The sequence below is a fragment of the Prionailurus viverrinus genome, chromosome A1, assembly GCF_022837055.1.
Source record: "Prionailurus viverrinus isolate Anna chromosome A1, UM_Priviv_1.0, whole genome shotgun sequence".
NCBI lineage: Eukaryota > Metazoa > Chordata > Mammalia > Carnivora > Felidae > Prionailurus > Prionailurus viverrinus.
This window is the reverse complement of record NC_062561.1, coordinates 187,935,997-187,960,401: the sequence shown is the minus strand read 5'-3', so window position 1 is coordinate 187,960,401 and position 24,405 is coordinate 187,935,997. Positions and strand designations below refer to the sequence as shown.

Genomic DNA, 24,405 nt, shown 5'->3' with positions numbered 1-24,405 from the left:
AATCAGACTGCAAAAAATGTTAAATATTGATAAAACATACTGTTTGCAATTTATTTATAAATATTTTAAATGGAAATATCCCTTTCAACCAACACTTCCAGTTCTACTAACCCAATATGCTATGGAATACAAGAGCGCAAAGACAGGTAACTGTGATTTTCATTGCTTTCACTGTATATGATAGTGAAAACTCAGGGAAGACATAAAGGTCATCAACAGCGTAATGATTCAACAATTTATGGCACATCCATATGATGCAATACTAGGCAAGTGTTGAAAAAAAAATTGAGTGATACCTATTAGCATTGACACTGAAGGATACTCATGATGCATACAGTCCTGAGGGGGTGGTCACAAAACAGTATTCATAGAAAAAAGTTCTAGAGGGGCTATATAATCTATTGATGCTGTAGGAGGGATGATAAAGAAATTTTATACTTTGTATATTTATATTTATATATCACAATCAAATTCAAATGTGATATTTGTAATTAAAATAAATGAAATGTCCATTTTCTAATCCTGTGGTATTGTATTCCCTCACTGAGCCTCTCTGCCCTTAGCTTTGTGAATTACTGACATATTTGCAGACCATACACATAGCAGTGTATGTTGATCATTTTGGAGTTGTTGGTATGGCAGGTTTGTTTATCCCAGCATGGGGCTTCCTGTGTCCTGACAGTCTCTCACCAGAGACAGGTGAAGTACTGATACCATCAAATCTCCTGGGAACCTGAGAGGCTACATTCACTTAAAGCATCCTCCGGCCTGATGTGTCCTACTTCACTCTGTTGAAAATGTATCCTTTGAAGTTATCAGAGTAAACTGAAACTTTTCTATTATGTCAAAATATTTTTGTCAAACTAGCCCTTTGAAGGATTTCATAGAATCAAAGAGCATGTGTGTTAACAACTCATTGGTACAAATTAGCTGTGTGAAGACTGTAGATTATCTATATGACACAGAATCTATATATTACCTAATGCCAATAACTGCTCACATTTCTTCTATTTTTGTGCTGAAATAGGTAATTAACCCTGTGCAATAGATGTGAGTCATGTCAACTATTTTTCTTTAGGAGAGAACTATGTAGGTAAAAGTACTTAAAAAGTCTAAAATCAAATAAAACATGATATAAGAAACTGTTAGTTTAAATAAATAAACTACTGGGGGCGCCTGGGTGGCGCAGTCGGTTAAGCGTCCGACTTCAGCCAGGTCACGATCTCGCGGTCCCTGAGTTCGAGCCCCGCATCAGGCTCTGGGCTGATGGCTCAGAGCCTGGAGCCTGTTTCCGATTCTGTGTCTCCCTCTCTCTCTGCCCCTCCCCCGTTCATGCTCTGTCTTTCTCTGTCCCAAAAATAAATAAACGTTGGAAAAAAAAATTAAAAAAATAAATAAATAAACTACTAAGGACTAACACGTCTAGAGATTTTCAAATGCCACTTTTTAAATGAACCATACATAATTAAATCTAGGGAGATATTAGTACATAAATCCTAACAGCTTTAAGGATTTAATTTCAACTCAGCCTTATAAAACTGGCACAGAAAAGCCAAAGCAGGTTTTGAAAGAGTTCGAAACGCAGGTTTGTCACGTCACAGACAACTGAACTACGATTTCTGATCACAAACTAAATACATATGTCATTCATTTTCAAGTTGCTCTTATTCCACTAGGAGCAAAAATGCTGGCCATAATTCCAAGAATCCATGAAAAGATTTGCAATAGTGGGAAATTCTGTTTCAAGACGTATTCCTCGAAAGTGATTTTATTAGGTGCTCGAAGTATCTATAGATGTCATGTAGAGGAGTCACCCACCCTTTGATTCCGACTGGTGAAAAAGCATTTCAGAAAGGTTCAGTAGAGGGGCACCTGGGTGGTTCAGTTGGTTGAGCATCCCACTTCGGCTCAGGTCATGATCTCATGGTTGGTGAGTTTGAGCCCTGCGTCGGGCTCTGTGCTGACAGCTCAGAGCCTGGAGCCTGCTTTGGATTCTGTGTCTCCCTCTCTCTGCCCCTTCCCCACTCATGCTCTCTGTCTCTCTCTGTCTCTCAAAAATGAATAAATGTTAAAAAAAATTTAAAGAAAGATTCAGTAGAAAATATTTACAAGATATCATTCATCAAAGATGTCAAAAGAAGGTTTTAAAATTCTGTCCACTGATATATTAAAAATAACCATTTAAAGGTTCATTATTCAGAAATTTATTATCTATAGCCTATCAACACTTTTCAAACTGAGACATATAATTTGCTTGTGATGCTGGCTTTTTATTATATAAATCACATTTTTATTGGCACATATTTTTTATTAATTTTAACTCTAGATGAGATATATTGGTCACTATGCATTTAATCATTCTTCCACTATGCAACAACCTCCATAAAATCAGATAATGTTTAGATTTTAAAAATATCTTTAATAATTAAATAAAGCTTAATGTATCACCAAATATTTAGCCTTCAATGGCAACATGCTGATTAACTACCTTAATCATGAATATATAGTTTTGCTTTATTTGTGGTAAAAATGGAAATTAAGTCACATATAATACCCACATCGTATACTATAGGTCTCTTATAATCATATGTGCAAAATAAATATAATTAGAGGGGCACCTAGGTGGCTCAGTCTGTTGAGCTTCTGACGCTTGATTTTGGCTCAGGTCATGATCTCACAGCTCATGAGATCAAACCCCACATCAGGCTCTGTGCTGACAGCATAGAGCTTGCTTGGGATTCTCTCTTTCTCCCTCTCTCTGCCTCTCCCCTGTGCGCATGCTCTCTCTCTCTCTCAAAATAAACGTGAAAAAATTTTAAACTAGAAAACTTTATTTTAATCAATACTTAGCTCAATTTATTTTTTCAGAATCCTAGAATATCAGGGAGGAAGGAATTTACAACCTAAACATTCTAGCCATGATTCTGTCATTAACTGGATTAATGACCTTAGAGATATTGATTACTTATCTTTAAAACTGAATTGTTGAACTAGATAACAAGTAACTCTCAATTTAGTGCACTTTGTTATAACAATAGACAATGGGAACAATGCCAGAATGTGGTGCATCCAAATTAAGGCACAAACCATTATAAGTTATAGTTTAATAATTTGTAACCATCTAATTTAGTAGGTGGCACTGTGCCAAAACTGTAGATATTTAAACTTCTAAAATATACTCCTAAAATTCCTTCTTTCTATTGACTCATGTCAAAAGTGTAAAAAAAAAAAAAAAAAGTAGACTTTGACTAATATCATCTTGGCACTGAAGCATAAAAAATTTCACCAATTAATGAGATTTGTTTAGAAAGCATGATTTTTCATAGATCGCATATTGAGTATTATATTTGCAGATACATATAGATAGATACTTATGTACAAACACATATCTGTAATATGTATGCATGTATGTGTGTGTTATATATAGAAGGAAACAGAGATGGGAGAAAGAGAGAGGAGAGAGAGAGAGAGAGAGAGAGAGAGAGAGAGAGGAAGACAGAGGGGATGAAGGAATGTTTTAGAGTATGTTTTTGACCAATATCCATAAAAGAAATGTTTCCATAAAAATTTTAACCAATATAATATCAATATCTGGGATAACTAAATTAAAAACCTCTGGAATACACCTCTGGAACACATGGGCTTCTTTCAGAGAAGGGGTAACGAATTACATAGTTAAATTTTTACTCTTTAATGAATAAATAGTAAGGTATTTGGAATCAGAAAGACATAGGTTTAAGGATGTATTCCACAGACAGTACTGAGTTGTACTACTGGGAACTTAACTTTCCCTGAGCTTAAATTTCCTCAACTCAAAGATAATGATGATGATGATGATGATGATGATGATGATAATTATAATAACAGTAATAATACTACTAACACCTGAATCATAGGTTGTTTTGACAATAAAATTAGGCAACGTATATAAAGCACAGTGTCTGGGACATATTGTTGGTATTATTTTTGTGTGTGAAATAAATATCTATATGGTAAATTTTCAGCCAATGTTTAAACTAATAGACTATTACTCCAGTTAATCACCTTGGCTTTTACATAGTCAAATATGGTCATGTAGCCCTGCTCTTTCCTGCTTTCAAGTCAGCACTGTTGGATTTCATGCACTTTCTTATGGAAGAAGATTAAATATTTGGGTGGACCAGTTTAATCACAAGATATAACACGAGGCAAACCCAAGCTGAGGGACATTCTGAAAATACTTAGCAAGTTCTCTGCAAAGTTCTGAGATTATGAAATAAAAAAGAAGGCTGGGAAACTGCGACGTTAAAAGAGACTAACAAAGCATGATGACTAAATGCAGCACGTGGATTAGATTCTGGAACAGAACTGATGAAATCTTAATGAAGACTAGTTTATTCAATAGGATTTTACCCATGTTGATTTCTCAGTTTTGAGAAATGTTATCATGGTATGTAAAATAGTAACATCAGGGGAAGCTAGGTGAAAATCCTGAGTGAACTCTCTGTACTATCTTAGCAACTTTTCTGTGAACCTAAGGTTATTTCCAAAAAAAAAAAAAAAAAAAAAAAAAAAAAAGCTAGCATTTGGGTGGAATCTGAGGGCTCATACTTCCCATAAATGATCAGGCCTTTATATTAGTCTCTATTTCCTTCCTCCCAATCCTTTACACTTAGGCTTCTCCCGTAAGAGAAGGTTCACAGCACTGTACCTAATTCACCTGTCACTGTCCCTAACTTATACCTATCACTGGATCACTGGTATGGTATCCATACCAGTGCTCCAAGAAAAATGGTTAAAAGAATAGTATGCCCACATGTGCATCTTCTCAGGTTTCAAACAAGCATCAAAAATAGAAAATTTATGGTTCAGGGGCCATCAGTGTTGTTGGGAAGAATTCATTCCAACTAAGTTCTAAGAGTACAATATCTTATTACTCTAATAAATTAACCAGCAATGACAGTTTTGTGGCAATTAGGTTATATAAACTTCTTATCATAAAGACACATCATTAGGTTATATTTTTAAACTTCCATATGTCACCCAAAGTTAGGCAGAAAGAAACATGCAATGCAATCTTTATGACAGATTTTCTTAAATTCACTAGGTTTCCCATTTCTCCTGACATTTTGTTGAAATTTTCATACTGTACACTTTGGCATTTGACAAGTTTGCTTCAACTAACTTTGTAAAGCAGGAGCATATGTTAAAAAATGGCAAACCATGCCCTCGTGTGTGTGCGTGTGTGTGTATATGTGTGTGTGTGTGCGTGTGTGTGTATATGTGTGTGTGTGTGTGTGTGTGAGAGAGAGAGAAAGAGAGAGAGAGAGAGAGAGAGAGAGAGAGAGAGAGACTGAGAGAGAGACTGAGAGAGGGACTGAGAGAGAGGCAGAGAGAGAATGGAGGGTCATTTTAACAAGACAGATTTTTAAAAATCTGTGATATCAAAGAAGCATTAGTAGGCTATATTCTTTGTGGAAAACAGCTTTAATTTAGTTTCTTTTATCATTGAGATATTCTCCTGGGGGTAAGAGTGGGTGGGAGTAAGTAAGTCAAATGCGAAGTAGTTTCACAGGGTGGAATAAAACCTTGTTCTATTTAAAATATAAATTTTGAATTTTCATATGGAATGGAAAACTTAACATCATAGCCAACAAAGAATACATAATATTAGCATTAGGAATCGTGTTCAGAGAGAAAACCAGGAATACACATTGAGAAATCTTTCTCTTTGTCTATGTGAGATCTAAGTAAATATGTTTCATTATTTCTCCAATTAGAAAGATAACTGATACTGACTCAGAGAAGTTGGCTTCAGATATTAACAAGATGTAATGAAAAACTCTGCTCTTCCAGAATCCAAAAGACAAGAAACAACAGAGAAGAGACCGTCAACCCAAGAGATTCAGGATTCACTGATGGGTCGTAAGTTGTCTCTAAGAAGGTACTGGATCACAAATCATGTCCCCATATCAGTGAGCATCTCCTGGCCCTAACCCTCATGCCAAATAAATTTCTGCTGTCAGTGCAGCAGCACAAGACTACTGTAGATGGATTTGAAAGCAGAACCGGTGACATAATTTTGTGGGGTACAAAATTAAAATGAGAGGTCTCTTGTTTACAAATTATGAATTTCAGACAGTGGCAGCTTATACCAAGACGGGGCCCTGTTTGACTGCCCAGGTCTTGTGCTCATGAGGCCAACTCTGACAGAGTGTTAAACTCTGGATGCAGACAGAGCTGTGCTCAGACTCCAGTTCTGTCACATACTTAGACCTTGATAAAAGGCCCATGTGACAGTATTTATGATTATTGATTATCCTTGCCTCTTCTTTATATGAAAATGACAAGGCATCTAGGTAAATAAAAATAATCATACTATTTTGAACTATAAGAACACCTAATAACAATCTGGTATAACTCCTCCACTTTCTGAAGAACTTAATTGATGTCTGGCACAAGTCAATGGCTCTGACTTGGGTCTCCTGACCCCAAATACAATGCTCTTTCAGTTGCATTGTGGGGCAAGAATGGTTGTTAATGGCCCAGGCTTTGGAACCAAACAGCCTGGGCCCAAATTCTGATTCTATTAGTCTGTGAACTCTTGGGCAAGTTATTTAAATTCTCTGTGCCTCAGTTTCCCTATCTGAAAATGGGCATTCAAAGGGTACTCCACACAATTAAATCTAATGATTCTTATAAATAATTCAAAACTGGTTATCGTATAGAGTGTTAAATAAATGTTAGCTATTAATATCTCATACTTCACCTCTAAAAATACCTTTTTTGAGGGAAACAATGGATAACCATATTGATTAGTAGGGTAAATATAAGCTAAATTACAGAAGTAAGTGGATCTACAGCCAATTTAATAACTTTATAAAACAAACTATTAATGAGTTGATGTGTTTGTCAGGGCTACTCTTGTATATCGTTTAAACTTTTTAAAAATAGTGTCAATAAAAGTGTATGCGATATGGTTATACATTTGTTAATGGAACAAATGGAGGGGAATTTTTTTTTTAAGAATTGGATACAGAAATGACTGACAGAAGGAAGAACAAAAGTAAACAAAAATGAAATTTCATAGGGACACCTGACTTCTTTTTTATGAAAAGAGATATGAAAGATATACAACTTTAAAGTTGACCAAAAGCTACACATGAAATTACAAGATAACGTGACTTCCCAGAAAGTAAGGACAATTTTAAGCTGTATTGATAGGGTATCCAGTGAAGGAAAAAATGAAAAGAGGTCAAATTTTAATGTCAATCAATAGTGCAGTCAAAGGTAACCACCCAGGCTTAAGGTTTCTCAGTACATTCATTTTCAAAACTCTTTAAAAATATAAAAAAGCCATTTTTAGCAATATGCCACATAAAAAAGGACATAGGCTGGATTTGGTTCATGGGTCACAGTTTGCTAACCTCTGGTCTAAACATTTTCATCCAATTGAAAAGCAGAGATTATCAAAGAATATAAAAAGTAAGACCTTGCTATATGAGACCACAGAGACCTACTTTAAGTATAAAGGCATAGACACATTGAAAGTAAATGGATAGAAAAAGATTAACCATGCAAAAAGCAAGCATGATAATACCAGATGGCTCTTTTAATATAAAATAAAATATGTTTTGAGACAAATAATATTACTAGAGATAAAGAGTGGCAATTCATAATAATTAAAGGGAAATTAATCAGGAAGACATATCAGTTATCATATGCCACAAATAATAGTTTTAAGATGCATGAGGCAAACATTTACAGAATGAGAGGAAGAAAAATTACACAAATATTGCAGGAATATTTTTACACCCCTCCCCCAGGATTTGATAGGGCTAGAAAATAAACTAGCAACAACAGAGAACATATAAACAATACTATTAACCATCTTGATCTAATTGTCATGTGTAGAACAATACATCCATTGGGTACAGAATACCCATTCTTTTTAATTGCATACAGCATATTTACCCAAGATAGATAAGCCTCCATAAATTTTAAAAGGGTAGGAACTACAAAGAATATATTCTCTAATCATAATAGGATTGAATTAGAAATTACTAATAATACTATAGCTAGGAAAACTCCAACTACTTGGAGGTGAAACAACACAATTTCAAAAAATTAATAAGGCAAAGAGGAAATCACAAGAGAAATTAGAAAATATTTTGAGAAGAATGACCATGAAAATACATTAAAATTTTGGAAAAGCAAATAAATCAGGGCTTAGACAAAAACTTGTATCTTCAAATCCTCATATCAGAGTAGTTAGTCTGAATCAGTGGCCAAGGTTTCATCTACAAAAATCTATAGAAAAGATGAGTAAAGTAAATATAAAAGAAGCAAAGGAAGAAAATAACAAAAAACAGGAATCAATAAAGTAAAAAATAGATACTAGAGAAAACCAGCTGAGCCAAAAGATGATTTTTGAAAATGCTATCAAAATTGAAAAAACACTAGCAAAACTGATCAATAAAAAAGGAAGAACACAGGGGCACCTGGGTGGCTCAGTCAGTTAAGTGACCGACTTTGGCCCAGGTCATGATCTCACAGTTTGTGGGTTGGAGGCCCTCACAGGGCTCTGTGCTGACAGCTCAGAGCCTTGAACCTGCTTCAGATTCTGTGTCTCCCCTCTCTCTATGCCCCTCTCCCGCTCACTCTCTCTGTCTTAAAAATAAACATTAAAAAAAAGGAAGAACACAAATCACCAATATTAATGAAAAGAGATTATCACTACAGATGTTATAGGCATTAAAAGGACAATAAGAGAATACTATGAACAACTTTATGCCAAAATTCAACCTCTTAGAAGATACAGAAACATTTATGTAGAAATATAACTCGGCAAAAATGACACAAGAAGAAAGAAAATGTGATCAGCTTTATGTTTAGTAAAGATATTCCATTTATCAGATCTCCCTACCAAACAAACAAATAAACAAAAAACCTCTAGGCCCAGATAGCTTCACTTTTGAATTCAATCATTTAAGAAAGAAAAACAACAAACAAACAAAAACACCAAGCTAACGAATACTTACATAAAATAGAGGATGCCTACTGTCCTTAGTCATTTTGGAGGCCCCATATCTCTAATACCAAATCCTAAGAAAGGCATTGCCAAAAATGAAAAATTATAGTTTAGTATCTCTCATGATTCAAAAATCTTCAACAAAATCTTAGAATATCACACTTAATAACACATAAAAATGGTAATGCACTATGACCCTGTAAGACTTATCCCAGGAATGTAAGATTGGTTTATCCTTCAAAATCAGTTAATATGATCCACCAAAGTGCCCTAATGACAAAAAAAACCAAAAAAAAAAAAAAAACAAAAACAAAAAACAAAAAACCCACATGACTGGCCACTGAGGGGCTACTTATTCTCCATTTTTTGTAAGACTGAGGAGGCAGCTGATATCTGTATATCCTTTACATTGTGAGAATAGGCTTAATGAAACACCGTAGTCTCATTTTTCCCTTCCTGATATTTTTCTCCTTAATTTGAGGAGGCAGTGATGGCCTCAGTTTGAGGGTAAAACTGAACAGAGATCCTTAAATATAGCAAGTGATAACCAAAAATGGGCTGGGCTGGCTATTCTTTATTTGTCCAACAAGCCATTTGTTTATTTATTATTCAACAAATACTTTGAATTTTACAATGCTTTGCATTCAGCACTGTGGATGGAATGATAAGAAAATAACCATGGTACTTATCTTGTGGAGTTTACAGTCAAGAAAGAAAGCAGCATTGATTATAAGAGAATAAAATCCACAAACATGACAACTGTAACAACTGCATGAATAAAGGGTACAGGTGCTTTGAGAGAGGGAAATTAGGAGAGACAATGCTAAGACATTAATTCTAGCTTTAGATTTGAAGAATGAGTAGGAGTGAGCTAGGCAAAGAAGGGAGGAAAAAGTATTGCAGGCAGAGAACAGCAAGGTAGAAATCCCTGAGGCTATTCATGGTTTTTGTTTGTTTGTTTGCTTGTTTGTTTGTTTGTTTTCTGGTACAGGTGCAGTGTCTTGCCTCTGTGGATCTTAGGTAAAGAATGGTTGGGCTGGGGTGCCTGGGTAGCTCAGCTGGTTAAACCTCTGACTCTTGATTTCAGCTCAGGTCATGATCTCACAGTTAGATGTAGCCCCATGTTGGGCTCTGTGCTTATGGTGCAGAGCTTGCCTGGGATTCTGTCTCCCTCTCTCTCTCCCCCTCTTTTCCCAATCTCTCTCCAAATAAATAAACATAAAAAAAAGAATGGTTGGGCTGAAGAGCCAAGAATCTTCACCCCACATCACACACATTCTAAGTTTGTGATCAAGAGGTATTTTTCACCAACTCAATGTTATTTACAAGAATATAATAATCGTTAACACATCTTCTTTGGGGGAACCTGTGAAGGTCCAGGAAGGAATATCAAAAAGAAGCCTTTAATCTTTGATCCTTTCTTCCTGTTTTCCGTGGCCAAAACAAAAAGAGGAAAACTTTCTTTTGTTTCAGTGAGAATTTTAGAAAATTGTTTTTTATATGGCATATTGTGCTTCAGAGATTATTCTCATATATTTTTGGTTTTCTTCTTGAGTTATGGATGCACATGATGTTTAACTAAGAAGCTTAAAATGCTAGAAATTAGGTCTTGAAAAGTAACACGTTAGACCAGCCCTAGAAGAAAGCAGAAGACCACACTGAGTCTAAATATATTCCATCCATTCCTCAGGGTGCATGAGTTGCATTATGTATGGCCCACTGGGACTTTAAAATGTTACAACAGAGTGATTAGAGGGACTGAGGATTTCTCATTGCTCCAGGAATGTCACTCATCCCCTACTTGGCAATGGAGAATAGGGCAGATTATCTGTTTTCTTCTTTCTGGAAAACCTGATAAAGCATTCTCATTGTCTCAGATTTCCCAGAAGAGAGAGATGGTTAAAATGAGAATCCCAAACCCCTTTTGGCTTAAAATAAATCCTTCTGCTGGCTCTTTAATGAGCCCCTTTTTACAAAACTTTCCCCATTCTGTTTGATGATTTCCTAAACCCAGTAAGGTACCAGTAAGTATGTGTTTAATTGACTATGAGCTACAGTTTCAAGTTGTGCTCTTAAGCGCATGTTGTTTTTATTAACTCAATGAATAAGCATCACCAACATGGTTAAATTATCATACTCTGTAATTAGGCTTTGAGGATTAAGTGAGTTCTATTGTCACCACTTCCAAATGTGTATTGTAAATTACTTAAACCTCAGTTTTCCCATCTGTAAAATAGTGTGACATTGTACTTACCCAAGGGGCTGTTGTGAAGATTAAGTAAGCTTATCAGTGTAAAGGGCTCACTGCAAAACTGGCATTTCAAATGGTAGGTATTGTTAGTATTGCATTGAATATAGTCCTTAGATCTTAAAAGAGTCTTTTGTTTTTTAAGGAACATTCTGCTAATGTATCTTCACAACTATAAAGTTGTAGACAAGCAGCATGACCTTTATTTACATAAGCACTAAGAAAAGAAGGTAGAATTGGAAAGACACATTAAAGTAACAACTTTGTTTTGCATATGCAAGTAATTTATAATACTCTGTCTTCTGCTCACATATTAAACTGTTTTGATACAATTGTAATCAGAACAGCCACAATTATTCAACTTAAGGCCAGCTCATCCTTAACGTATTTTTTCTATTTCTGTCCGCTAAAGCTTACCATTGGGCAGTAAATTTGATTAAGTTTAGACTCAAACAGCATTTTATGTCAGGGGTTCAAGTACAAAAATGTTTCAGAATATATATCTATAATAAATATTTATTTCTAAAGGTGACAAAAAGGGCCATTTGAAATCAATTAAACTATCAATGAATGGCTTTCTTTTACTGAGAAATAAATCTTTAATTTTTTTCTGTTTATCAGAAAAAAGAAACAAAGTGACTGACTAGCAATGGTTTGATAAATTCTTGACACATTTATGAATATTATGATATTAGCATGCACATACCCATAGAGTATAAACACTCCCTTAATTACAGGGACAAAGGGCGTAGAGCAACTTCCTACCTTAAAACAGCTTAAAAACTTAATGCCCTGTTCCAGCATTAATGTTTATTTGACTTCAGCATCATCTTCCCTTGTATACTTTCAAAATGGTGGTAGGCTGATTGATAGCAAGGTCCCTGAGGATGACTGACTGAGAATGAATCCTGACTATGCCTCAGGTATAACCTTTACTTAATTTCTTATTCTCATCTGGTTGATGGGATAAAATAAGACCATGAATATAAGGCACGTAGCACTTACTAAGTGCTCAATAAATTCTGCCCACCTGTCTCTCTACCTAATGTGGCCACAGAAAAATTCATGTAAAGTCTCTAATATTTTCAGGCAAATAATCTGAAATCAATTGCCAAATAGCTTGGGGGCAGGGAGGGTGATAAATCCCAAGAGAGGGAATTCCTTATGGCACTATTTTGTTTTGGGAGGGCATGGTTCTAGAGTGAAATTTGATGAAATCAATGAATTAAATTAAATTGGTAAAGAATTTCTTCACTACCTACCTGTCATTTGCAAAGCAATATAAAAGATAAAGGATAAGACATAATCCTTTTTTCAAGAAGCATAGATGGGGCGCTGGGTGGCTCAGTTGGTTGAGACCCTTGGTTTCGGCTCAGGTTATGATTCCATGGTTTGTGAGTTCAAGCCCCGTGTCGGGCTCTGCTCTGTCAGAGTGCCTGGGACACTCTCTCTCCTTCTCTCTTTTTGCCCCTCCTCCACTCTCTGTCTCTGTCTCTCTCTCTCAAAATAAATATATATTTTTTTAAAGCATAGCAATCAAGGTTCTTAGCTGCAAACAATATAAAGTGACGAGTTAAATTAAATAGAAGACACAGTTATTAAAATGATATTGAACAACTTACAATAGGCCAGAAATCCAGGTGTGGAAACTATGAAGTCAGGAATAATGTCCAAAACCGCAGAACTGTCCTAGTAGAGTTATCAAGGCAACTTCACTGGGTAGGGGTGCTATGGTTCTTACAGCTATATGTTCCCCTGAACACTTCCATCCCTCCACTGCCATAGCTCCTAACTTTCTTAGGCTGGCTTTTCCCACAGCCACTGGTTCTCACAGCACAGATTTCCAATTCAAAGTTATGGGATTGGTACAGTCTTGGTCTTGCACCCACCTTCTAGTTGCAAGTAAGGCTGAGAGAATGAGTGTGAGGCTTTTTCAACTTCTGTTATGGAAGGTGAGCTTTGTTTCATAAAGCAGGGGATTCTTCAAATATAATGTTCAGATATGGGGCAGGCAAAGAAAGTAACAAAGTCCACTGAAAGCATATATCTCAGCAGGTAGAATTTAATAAATATAGAATTATTAGAAATAAATTATTTTTAATACAAACAAGAATATATTAATTTTATGTTAGGTGTATAAACAAAGAATATATGTATAATGGTTAGAGACGGGCTCTAAAATTAGATCTGTATTCACATCTCAGCTTGGTCAAGCAATAATGAATAATAACAATAATAATAATAATAATAATAACTGCCCTAATAATAATTCCTCACTTCTGTCTATGGTTCAAAATGTAATTGAGGTTCTGCCAATTGGATACACTTGTTGGAGACTTGATTTCAGAGCTTGAAGTGAGAGAGGCACAGCACAAAACACCTCTTTCATTAGTACAGATTACCTGAAAATCAGTGTGGTTTTGGTCTAGTGAGAGCAGCGGTCCCTCTGTTCTGCAGGTAGTCATTATACTGTGGCAGGAACACTGACTGCCTGTCAACACAGGCCTGGGCTGTGACTGTGAGAATTATATGTAAAAGCTCAGCCTAGAGTCTGTTTCTTCAGTCTTCCCAAGAATTCTGTAAGCTAAGTAAGTCTCTTTCTGCTTAAACTAGCTACACTGGATTCTGTTTTCTTCAGTTAGACATTCACCTGCTAACGTGTGTGATCTTTTCTAAGTTGCACAACTTCTCTAAGGTACCACATCCTCATTTGTAAAGAAGAAATACTATTAGTAGTTGTCATATGAGATATATAAATGAGATTATATGTGTATATACAGCACTGTATCTAATATAAAGTAAACATTTAATAAATGGTAGTGACTATTATTGATAATGGTGATCATGATAACAACAAATGTAATAATCATGGTACTGAAGGCAATGGAGGTGGGAGTAGGGATAGATGATAGACTCTGGAAGCTATCATGAAGAAAAAGGTGTTTGATTTGCAAAAACAAATCAAGAGTTTTGAAAGCCTACTGAAAGGACCATATCTCCAAGTGGTAACACAAGGAGCCAGAGTCAGGATCTGAGAAAAGTCAGTCTAAGTTATGATTCATTGGGCTGCAACTATCAAACAAAAACAACATGAGTCTTCTGGAAATGCTTCAGGGAAGGTCTGTGGGTGTATTTATGCCTCTGGCTTATGATGTTCACATCAGGTTTCCTGAAGTGCTCTCCAGCTTTCACTAAAAAATGCTAAGAAAGCCACACATGTGGCATTTTCACTTAATTAGGATACAGCATAAAATGCAGCCCAGCCAAAAAGAGACAATTTTTGGTGACAGCTCTGTTGGCACCTTTCCTGAGCCTCAAGGAAAACCAAGTAAACAAGTCTGTACCCCCACCACCCTCTCACCATGAGATCTGCCACAGAAAAATTTGTAAAATACAATGAGCACCTCAACCGAATTTTTTTAATTTTAATGGAAATTTCCAAACAGGAAAAAAAAATGGGTATTAGAAACATAAAAGGTGGCTATCACCTTCAGAAAGGTAAATATACATAGCACAGGGTTTTGAGCAGAGCCTAATCCAAAACTCTGTCCTGAGGGACTCAGGAACTTATTTAGTCTTTAAGAAAACACTTCAGTTTAAGAACCAATAATGGGAATCCATTTCCTTATAATTGCTCCTCTCTGTTCTTTGAGTTGCAAGCTGAGCCTGTGCCAATACATCCAGAAATTTTACACCTGTGCTTACCACATGGTCAGAGGAGTGAACAGCTCTTAAGCTTTGACCTCTTTTAGTTACCAAGTCAGCTTACTACAGATGAGGGGTGGAAGCCTTTGTGTTTCATTTACCTGGGTTTGGCACAGTATTTACCCTGATATACACAGGGCAAAAATCTGGTAAGGGACTGAGTCTACTGCTAAAATATATCTCCCCAAATTCTCTCTACCTAGAACTCTAGATTCCAAAGGTTCCTGTGAATTCATGTGGCAATCTTGATCACTGCCAGGATAATATAGTTTATCCACATCCTACCTGTTAGGCTAGTGTTTACTAAGATATACATACACACTTCATAAACTGCTTTGCTCTGAACACCATGTCAGAGAGAGCCCAATGATGCCTTGCGGGAAATGAATATGGCAGGCAGATTTTCATCTGTGAGATGGGAGATACTAATTCGATAACACTATGAATTATGCTTCCTTTTGGTTTTCCCGCTTAGGAACAATAAAATAATGGTTTTCTTTGCAATTAAGAAAATAACTATACTTCAATTCTAATGCCCTTTGGCTTCCTTTTATATTATAGTATTTTTGAAATCAGGATATATGTAAAATCATACCCAAAGACTTTAAATTTTATTTTTTCTATGATACACTTATTCAACTTCTATGAATTTGCCTCATATATTTGTGTTACTCAGCCTTTTCTGAGATGATGAAAATGTTCTATATACTTACACTGTCCAATATGGCAGATACTAGTTACATGTGGCTACTGAGCACATGAAATATGCCTAGTTAGACTGAAGAACTGAATTTGTAGTGTTTTTTTTAAATAACTAATTTAAATTTAACATTACATATTACGTTGTACAGAAGAGCCATACACACACACACACACACTCACACACACGTAATCTTATATATATGTATGTATATATATATGTGTGTATATATATATTATATCTATGTATATTATATATATACACACATAGATATGTAATCTTGATTGTATTTAATGATAGCTTCAATCATGCACAAATTACATTATTAAAAAGAGCAAAATAGTAGTCATTTTATGATGTATAATAGGGAACCCATTAAATAAATTATGATTCATCCACATGTAGAATACTAGATATACACAAGAAATTAGAAGAGAATATTTCATAAAATATTTGTGATATGCTATTAAATTTTTAAAATGAGGTTGAAAATTGTTTATGTAGTTAAAAATTGAATATGTGTATGAAAAAGGAGAATTCCACTCTAAGACAGTATATTTACCTTTCCCACCTTATTCAAATCTCATAGAAATAAGTGTAAAAAGAAAGAACAGTAAAAATCCATAATAGCACTATAAAATAGGCAGGTATCATTACATCAATGGGCCAATAATTTTGGAAAATCACAAAAGTACAAAAGTTAGAATGTAGATGAGGTTATGTAGATAAAAAAAAACCAAATAAGGAAACAAGTGTTGCACAGGGAAGTGCAACGGAGAGGGCTGATTTTCCCACTAAAGTCAGAGAAGTGTGGTTTTTACACCTGCAGCATTAGCAGGACCAACAAATGCGAAAAATGAAAATTCTTGAGCCTCATTCCAGACCCATTAAGTTAGAAATCCCAGGGATAGGACCCAGCAATCTGTGTTTAGCAAACTGTCCAGGACATTCTCATGCTCGTTCAAGAGTGAAAACTATGCCCGAGAGGACTCTTTCCCAACTTTGTTTACTGTTATCACCTACGGAGCTTTTAAAATGACTGATTCAATAGGTCTGTGGTGTGGCTTGTTCATTGGGATTTTTAAAAACTCCCCAAGGGATCTGATGTGCAGCAAAGTTGAGAACCTATGCACTAGAGAATTTGCAGACTCAGCAAGTTCACAGAGCAGGAGCCACCATGCAACCACCAGACTTCTTATTCTCTTATATCTGGCTGTGGTGACTGCCCCTAGACAATGCAGGAAGAAGTCTCCTTAAACAAAGTGGGGCTGCCTGGGTTCCTAGTTTACATATTGGGCTGAAGAGAGAATCAGAACAGAGTGCCAGATAGCCCTGGGTACTGCTACAGATGGAGGGGAATAAAAGGATAAGTTGTTCTATCACATCCTTCCAGAAATGAAAGGGTGAAATAATCTAAGGTACTTAAACCTCAGATAAGCCTTGGTTATCTGTGAAAGGTCTTAGCCTACTCTTCTAAAGAGGAAAGCTGCCTGGTCATCAAGCCCCGTTCTCTTCCTGTCCCCACTCTCCTTATTCAGGGAAGAATCTGACTATGAAAACAGTCATGTAAAAGTGCTAAGGAAACCCACATCAGTTCAGAAAATCTGTATCAGTAACTCCTTGGCCAAACTAGCCCTTTGTTTACAAATATGAACTGATTACCAAGATTATCTGACTTACAAGGAAAATCAACAGCATAAAAAAAAGACCATAATAAATAAACATATACCATCACAAAAGGATATCAAACAATGAAGAGAGAAGAAAACTTGTAAAATAATTTTAAATGATATCTGTAAACTAAAGAGAACATTCCATAAGAAAACAAGTGACTATGGAAAATGAGCTATCAAAGAATAAGACAGTTCTTAGAAATTGAAAACAGGATGGCCAAAATAGAATACTAATAATAATTTCTTTAGAATAAAATAAATATTAGTAATTTGCAAGATAAAAATCTACAAATTGTATTTCAGAGCCATGGTAGATTGATGTGAGACACCCAATATCTATTTGTAGGAATCCCAGAAGGAGAAAATAGACTACAGAAAGAGAAAATTTTAAAAATGTGAATAAAAAATAAGATTTCTCTTTATTCCAGGGGAAAAAAGCTTTAGATGGAAAGAGTTCAATATTTTCATTTTTCATACTCCATATCAAGATGCACCCTTTATATCTAAGTCACTTCTTCACTTTCTCATAATGGACAAATTGTAAGGACAGAAGCTCTAAAGTCCAAATACCCCAAATCACAAGTACTACCTGCATCAGGTGCCAGTGTTTCTAAACACATATCCTGGTACTTATTTATTGTCACAAGAGAATAAGAATAATAATTGTTCAACAAAGATGGTTCAATGGAGATCACATTGAAGCAAAGTATCTCACACATCAAGGAGGGGAAGAAAAACTCCCCACTTCCAAGCCACTAGATACAAGTCAAGAAAATACCAAAATAGAACAGCGATGCAAATTAAGTTTGTGTGCAGTGACACTATGGAGCATTTGCAGTTCTCTTTGATTTTCTCTAGGTAAATAATTATAACTAATTATAAATATAACTAAATATATATATATTTAAAAACCCTCAAGGGGGTCCAAAATTATTTAGAAAGGCAGGAAAATATGGGGGTCTGAGTGTTTCTCCTCACACACACAATGGTAAGAGATATTCCTGTGAGGAAAATCTGAGAAAAGAAAGATGCTAGCTAAATAACAACAGACCATCAGCAAAACACACACACCATCTACTTAAAATTGTAGCCAGGATGTGATTTTCATCTTTTCATAAATAACATTGCTTCCAGATGTATATACATATGGGATCAGCATCTTCACAGAAACCAGCGCTTGCCTAACTGTCCTTTAACTAAAGTCCTTCCTATTTTTGCTGGTACCAAGTAACCATCAACCCAGAGCTCCTCAGAAATCATATCATCCCATCACTTGCCCAAAGCAAGAATCCTCTTTTCCCCAGAAAATGGTCTTATAGCATTGAACGACCTGCTGGATTTTCACCGGCTGTAACTGCTATGAACTTTTCTTTTTTTAAAATATTTCAGTCCAAAAGTGCCTTTTGGCATCTTTTACCATTAGTCTAGTTTTGCCCCCAGAGTGGACATGGTCTGCTCTCTTAAGAGGAAATACTACAATTTTTTGAAAACAACTATCCCATTCAAATACTGCCACTCTCTCCCTAGGTTTCTCATTCCTAGGATACATCCCTCCTCCCACTCATTTCTTCTACTGGTTCTTCATACTCCATACTTTATGTATCATTCACATTTTGATAATTCTGACTGCTAAATATCCCTTGAAAATGCTGTGACTCTAAGTGAGCACAATATTCCAGGTGAAATTGATAATGATAATAACGATGGAATAATGATAACAGCTGCTACCTATGGAAAGATCAGTACTAAGCATGGCACAAAAATCTCTGTCGTATCTCATTATCTATAAGGTATTGCAATATTGTAGAGATGTGAAACCATAGCTTGAAAAAGCTAAGTGACCTATTTAGTTAACTCGAGTAATCAATGCCAGATAGTTACTGTACTCAATAAATCCTCTTGGGTGCCTGGGTGGCTCAGTCCGTTAAGTGTACAACTTCAGCTCAGGTCATGATCTCATGGTTCCAATTTGAGTCCCATTTCAGGTGAGCTCAAACCCCGCTTAGGGCTCTGTGCTGACAGTGCCGAGCCTGTGTGGGATTCTCTCTCCCCCACTCTCTCTGCCCCTTGCTCACTTGCGCCCTCTCTCTCTCTCTCATAAAAAATAAAAAATAAATAAATGTCCCCTGATCCACAGTACATACCGTGATACCACTCTGATTATCACAGACTGGTATAGTAAGTGGTATACTTAGAGTATTAGTGACATACTCTAAGATGCCATCAATTTTCACTTTAGGAGTGGAAGAACACTATGCATTATCTTTTCCACTAAGTTCTTAAAAACCCTGTATGTCTATTTCCAAAAATATTGAGCAGTACACAGCATAAGCTATATCCAAAATATATTAACCTGTGCCATCGTAAACATGGATTCAGTACCTTAGTCTGCTTAAGTATATCAATCTATACTGCCCTCTTTAATAAAGATTATTCCAAATAAAGCTGTTGAAAAGAAAATGGAGCCTTAATTCCACCAATAATCTGACAGCAAGTTGTTTTACAAAATATCCAAATTGGAATTCAACACAACAACAACAGACACATTTCTATTTCCTGCTTTCCTGAAGCATGGTGAATATCTGTAGGAAAAAAAAGAAGCCTGTGCCAACACACACACACTTATGGGCACATTTTGCTACATTGATTGCACAGACTTTAGATGATCAGTGGGTGAGGCTGTCTCCTCTGGCCAGTGTAAAAGGTTGGCAAAACCACAAATGGATTACATTTTAAAATGGATTGTACTTTCATTCCATCTAAGTACAGATAGATGTCAAAGAGCTTTGAAATCTCCCTCTTTGGATTTTGAAGCTAACTATTCATTCTTTTCCCACTGACAGTAGTAAAAGAAATTAATTTGCATTTTATACTGTAGGCACAGCTGGCTGAGACATACTATGAGGAAGTAGACAGCCCTACAAATAATGAGACTTACTTAGAATGTAAAAGTAAAAGTTGAGAAGGACAATGCTGTGTTTTCAATCCCTCCTTGCCTGGATCTACTAGATCTCATAATTAGGTCAAATCTCCAGCACCAAAGGAATCTTTAAATATAATAAAATTGGTATATAAGCATCATCATCATCATCATCATCATCACCAGTTATTATTTATTCGATGTCTACTATGTACTAAGCAAAGTGCAATATTTTTTTAATCATTATTAGCTACTTTAATCCTCATAACAATTTGTTGTGGTAGATATTATTATTCCCTTCTTATCTATGGGAAACTGAGGCTCAGATAAGCGGGTTGACTTTCCCAACATAATGTATGTAATCAGTGACTGTGAGAGGACAGCAAGAACTGGTTTCTGATGCTGCTACAAGGGCAGCGGTAGGATTTTTTTTTTTTTTTTTTTTTTTTAGGTCCTAAAAGGACAAGCCTGACTGGCTATCTCAGTGAACACTTGGCATAGTCCTGTGAAGTTTTCTATGATAGAGCTGCTAGGAAAGTTCTAGCAACTAATCTGGCAACTACTCTGGCTCAGAGTATAAGAGATTAGTCCCCTAACTATTCCCATTTCAAAGACACATAATACTCCCCTTGCTCTCTTTGCATTATTTTTCATTTCTGGATGGGACATATTAAATGGCTTTGCAATAAATTCAATCCTAATATTCCCTCACTCAGAATCAAGTTATATTATTTTCTCTGCCATTAAACCAATATATGAATTGCTGGCATAGAGACAAGGTAATAATGATTTAGTAATGCCACTGTTGAGGTCATTTGCATTTGAGAGAGGTAGGGAAGAAGGACAGTCAGGAGGGGAAGGAGGGAGAGAAGAAAAGTAAGGAGAAGGGAGGTAGAGGCAAAGAGGGAGAAGAGAGGGTGAGGGAGAGGGAAAAGGAGAATAAACAAATGCCTAAAGTTTGCTTAGAAGAAGGAAACGGATAAATAAGGTTGAATGTCAGGCATCAACTTCAGAGCTAGTTGTTAAAAGTCTAGGATCATAAATTCATTTCAATAAGCTTAATTAGTTAACTACCTACCAATAATGGCAGAATATCATATATATTATTAATATAACATATTTCATGATCATTCACATAACAATGATTTTCTGTCTGTTCAGCGTAGTACTGAAAGTCCTAGCCAGAAAAATCAGGCAAGAAAAAGAAATAAAAGATATCCAAATTGGTAAGGAAGAAGTAAAATTACATGCAAATGACACGATCTTATATATAGAAAACCCTAAAGACTGCCTCCCCCCAAAAAATAGAACTAATAAATTCAGTAAAGTTTCATGATACAAAATAAACATACAAAAATCAGTTGCATTTCTATATACTAACAATGAACTCTAAAAACAAAATAAAGAAAGCAATCCCATTTACAATAGCATCAAAAACAATGAAATACTTAGGAATAAATTTAACCAAGGAAGTGAAAGATCTGTACAATGAAAAGTATAAGACATTGATGAAAGAAACTGAAGACATAAATAAATGGAAAGACATCTCATGTTCACAGATCAGAGTTAATGTTATTAAAATGTCTCTATTACCCAAAGCCACCTATAGATTTAGTGCATTTCCTATTTAAATTCCAATACATTTTTACAGACATAGAACAACAAATAATACTAAAATCTATATGGAGCCACAAAAGACCTTGAATAGCTAAAGAACTCTTGAACAGGAATAACAAAACTAGAGGCATCACACTTCCTCATTTCAAACTATACTGCAAAGCTATGGTGATCAAAAGGAAATCCTGTCATTTCCAATAACATAGATAAAACTTGAGGGAATTACACTAAGTGAAATAAGACAAAGACCAATACTGTATGATCCTACTTATATGTGGTATCTAAAAATAAATACTGAAGTCATAGAAACAGAGAGTAACTTGGTGGTTGTCAGGGGTGAGGGTTTTTGGAAGATGATCAAAGATGGTTAAAGGTTTACAAAGATGAGTTAAAATATGAGTAATATTTAGGCATCTAATCTACAGGATGGTGACTATAGTTAACAATTCTGTATTGTACACTTGCAAGTTGCTAAAGAGTAGCTCAGTCCTCAACATACACACACAATGTCACTGAGGTAATGGATTTAACTAATATTATTATGGTAATCATCTTACAACATATACATCTATCAAATCATTGCCTCATACATCTTAAACTTACACAATGTTATACATCAATTATATCTCAGTAAGGCTGTGGGAAAAAATCTATTCTACTCCATTTAATAGGGTAACTGTGAATTGAAATGAGAAATGTAAAAGCCCCTTTATTAAAACTTAAACTTTCTAAAAGTCTGAATAATTGTCACATTAATTTAAAAAAAATCCTTGTCAGAATTATAATTTAATTACATTAAACACCTGGGTGTTGGCTGTGTCCTTAGGCATCAGTTCTTTAAAATAAAAGGGACTTGTTTACTTACCTTGGAAGGTTATGAAGAGCTTAAATGAAATAACATGAGTACAAGTGCTTCAACCATGTGTACAATTCTGATTATTTAAAAGTCCACTCAAATTTCACCACAAAAAATTCTCTTATCAAAACCTCACTGTTAGCACACGGCAACCTAATTTTTTTTTTTTAAATCTTTATATAAACAATTGGAAACAACCAAAGAATTTGGACTTCGAAGAACAATCTGCACTTTAATTCTATCATAAGTTAATAAAGTGCAAAGTTATCCCAAAATACTTACATAAAAATAATTATCAAAATCCTATAGACCAATTTAATTAAATAGTTCTTTATTGCAAAGATCAAAAGTGAAAATAACGATTTGAGAGCACAAGTATGAAATCAAGTTCCTCAAAAAAATGTATGTAAATTCAATAATCTCTGGAAGCTATTCTTTTTTAACAGGCCAAATACAAGCTGTGTTCCATAAAGGCTTGTATTTCCACTCAGAGCAGTGACTTCGAGTTACACTGCTTTGCCACAGCTAGAGTTTTCTCACAACAGCTGAGAGTATCCCATCCACACAGCAGTCAAGTTACTCATTATCTAGAATGCTGGATATAAAATCATCAGCTTCCAATTGTTTGGTGGGATGAGGCATGAAAACATTGCAAAGAACTGACAAAGAAAAGAGATTCGAATCCTCTTCCATCTCAAATGACCTCTAAAATGGAGAGGGGTCATGAAATCAATGTTTTCACCCACCCAACAGGGTAGATGATTGAGTCATCAAGAAACCGTGGCCCAGAAAAGCAACAACACTGCAAAACAAGTCAGCACAGGAAAGAAAATAAACACAGACACAGACACCAATCTTGCTCATGATATGGCCTCTAGCAGGAATGTAAACTAAATTTTAGACAGTGAAAGTAGTCCCTTGAAACAAAAAATATTCCACCAATCCATATTCTGTGAATATTTTAACTGGTCCAGAGGCCACATTTATTTTGCAATTGCAAAGACATAACCTGAGAGGCAAAGACAATTGGGATTTCCTGTGTCTCTCTGCCATTACCACCTATTTTTCCAAGCTTGTTGCAGCTGTATGCACCAATTCCATACTTTAAATGCCTAGAATAGCCCTTGGTCTTCTTCCAGGGTCTTAGCATCTTTCTTTTATTGCTCAATTACATCTTGCCTATACATCTCTCCCAGGGATTTAGAGATGAGACTAAGAGGGTGGCAGCATCACTGAGGAAAGATACTGACTCCGTCTCTCTCCACCAGATTTACTGTAGTAGCAGTACTTTTGCGGGACCTGTGGTCTGGATATGAACCAGAGTAACCTTAAAGCAGAGTTCAGTCTAGCTTCATTCTTAGAAAAACTTACAGCTTTCAATTTCCAAGGTGCAGTTTTGTTCATCCAGTGGGTACCGCCTTAGGTCCATCATGCAGGCAGCTGTGGTTGTGATTCTAGAAGAGAAATAGCAATGATACATGCTGTTAGCTGGTCCATGGCTGGAACTGGAAAAATTAAATCCAAGTATCAAAGAGGACAGAATTGGGCCTCTAGGAGACTGACTTAAGCCAAAGTTCTAACGAAAAAGGGTGCCACAAGTTCAGATAACCATTTTCCTTTATGAGCCTTGGGCTGATGTATTAAAAGAAAATTGGACAAAATCAGTATTTTCCCAA

At 35.6% G+C, this 24,405-nt stretch overlaps 1 protein-coding gene across 2 annotated transcripts in view; it reads right to left on the bottom strand.

Moving 5' to 3' along the window:
- The window catches only part of GABRB2 (gamma-aminobutyric acid type A receptor subunit beta2), a 232,135-nt gene that overhangs the window by 93,395 nt on the left and 114,335 nt on the right, over positions 1–24,405 (bottom strand). For both annotated transcript variants that reach the window (XM_047879113.1, XM_047879124.1), the window contains exon 6: positions 24,101–24,183. In XM_047879113.1, the coding sequence (XP_047735069.1) occupies positions 24,101–24,183 (83 nt within the window). The remainder of the gene's footprint in view (positions 1–24,100; positions 24,184–24,405) is intronic.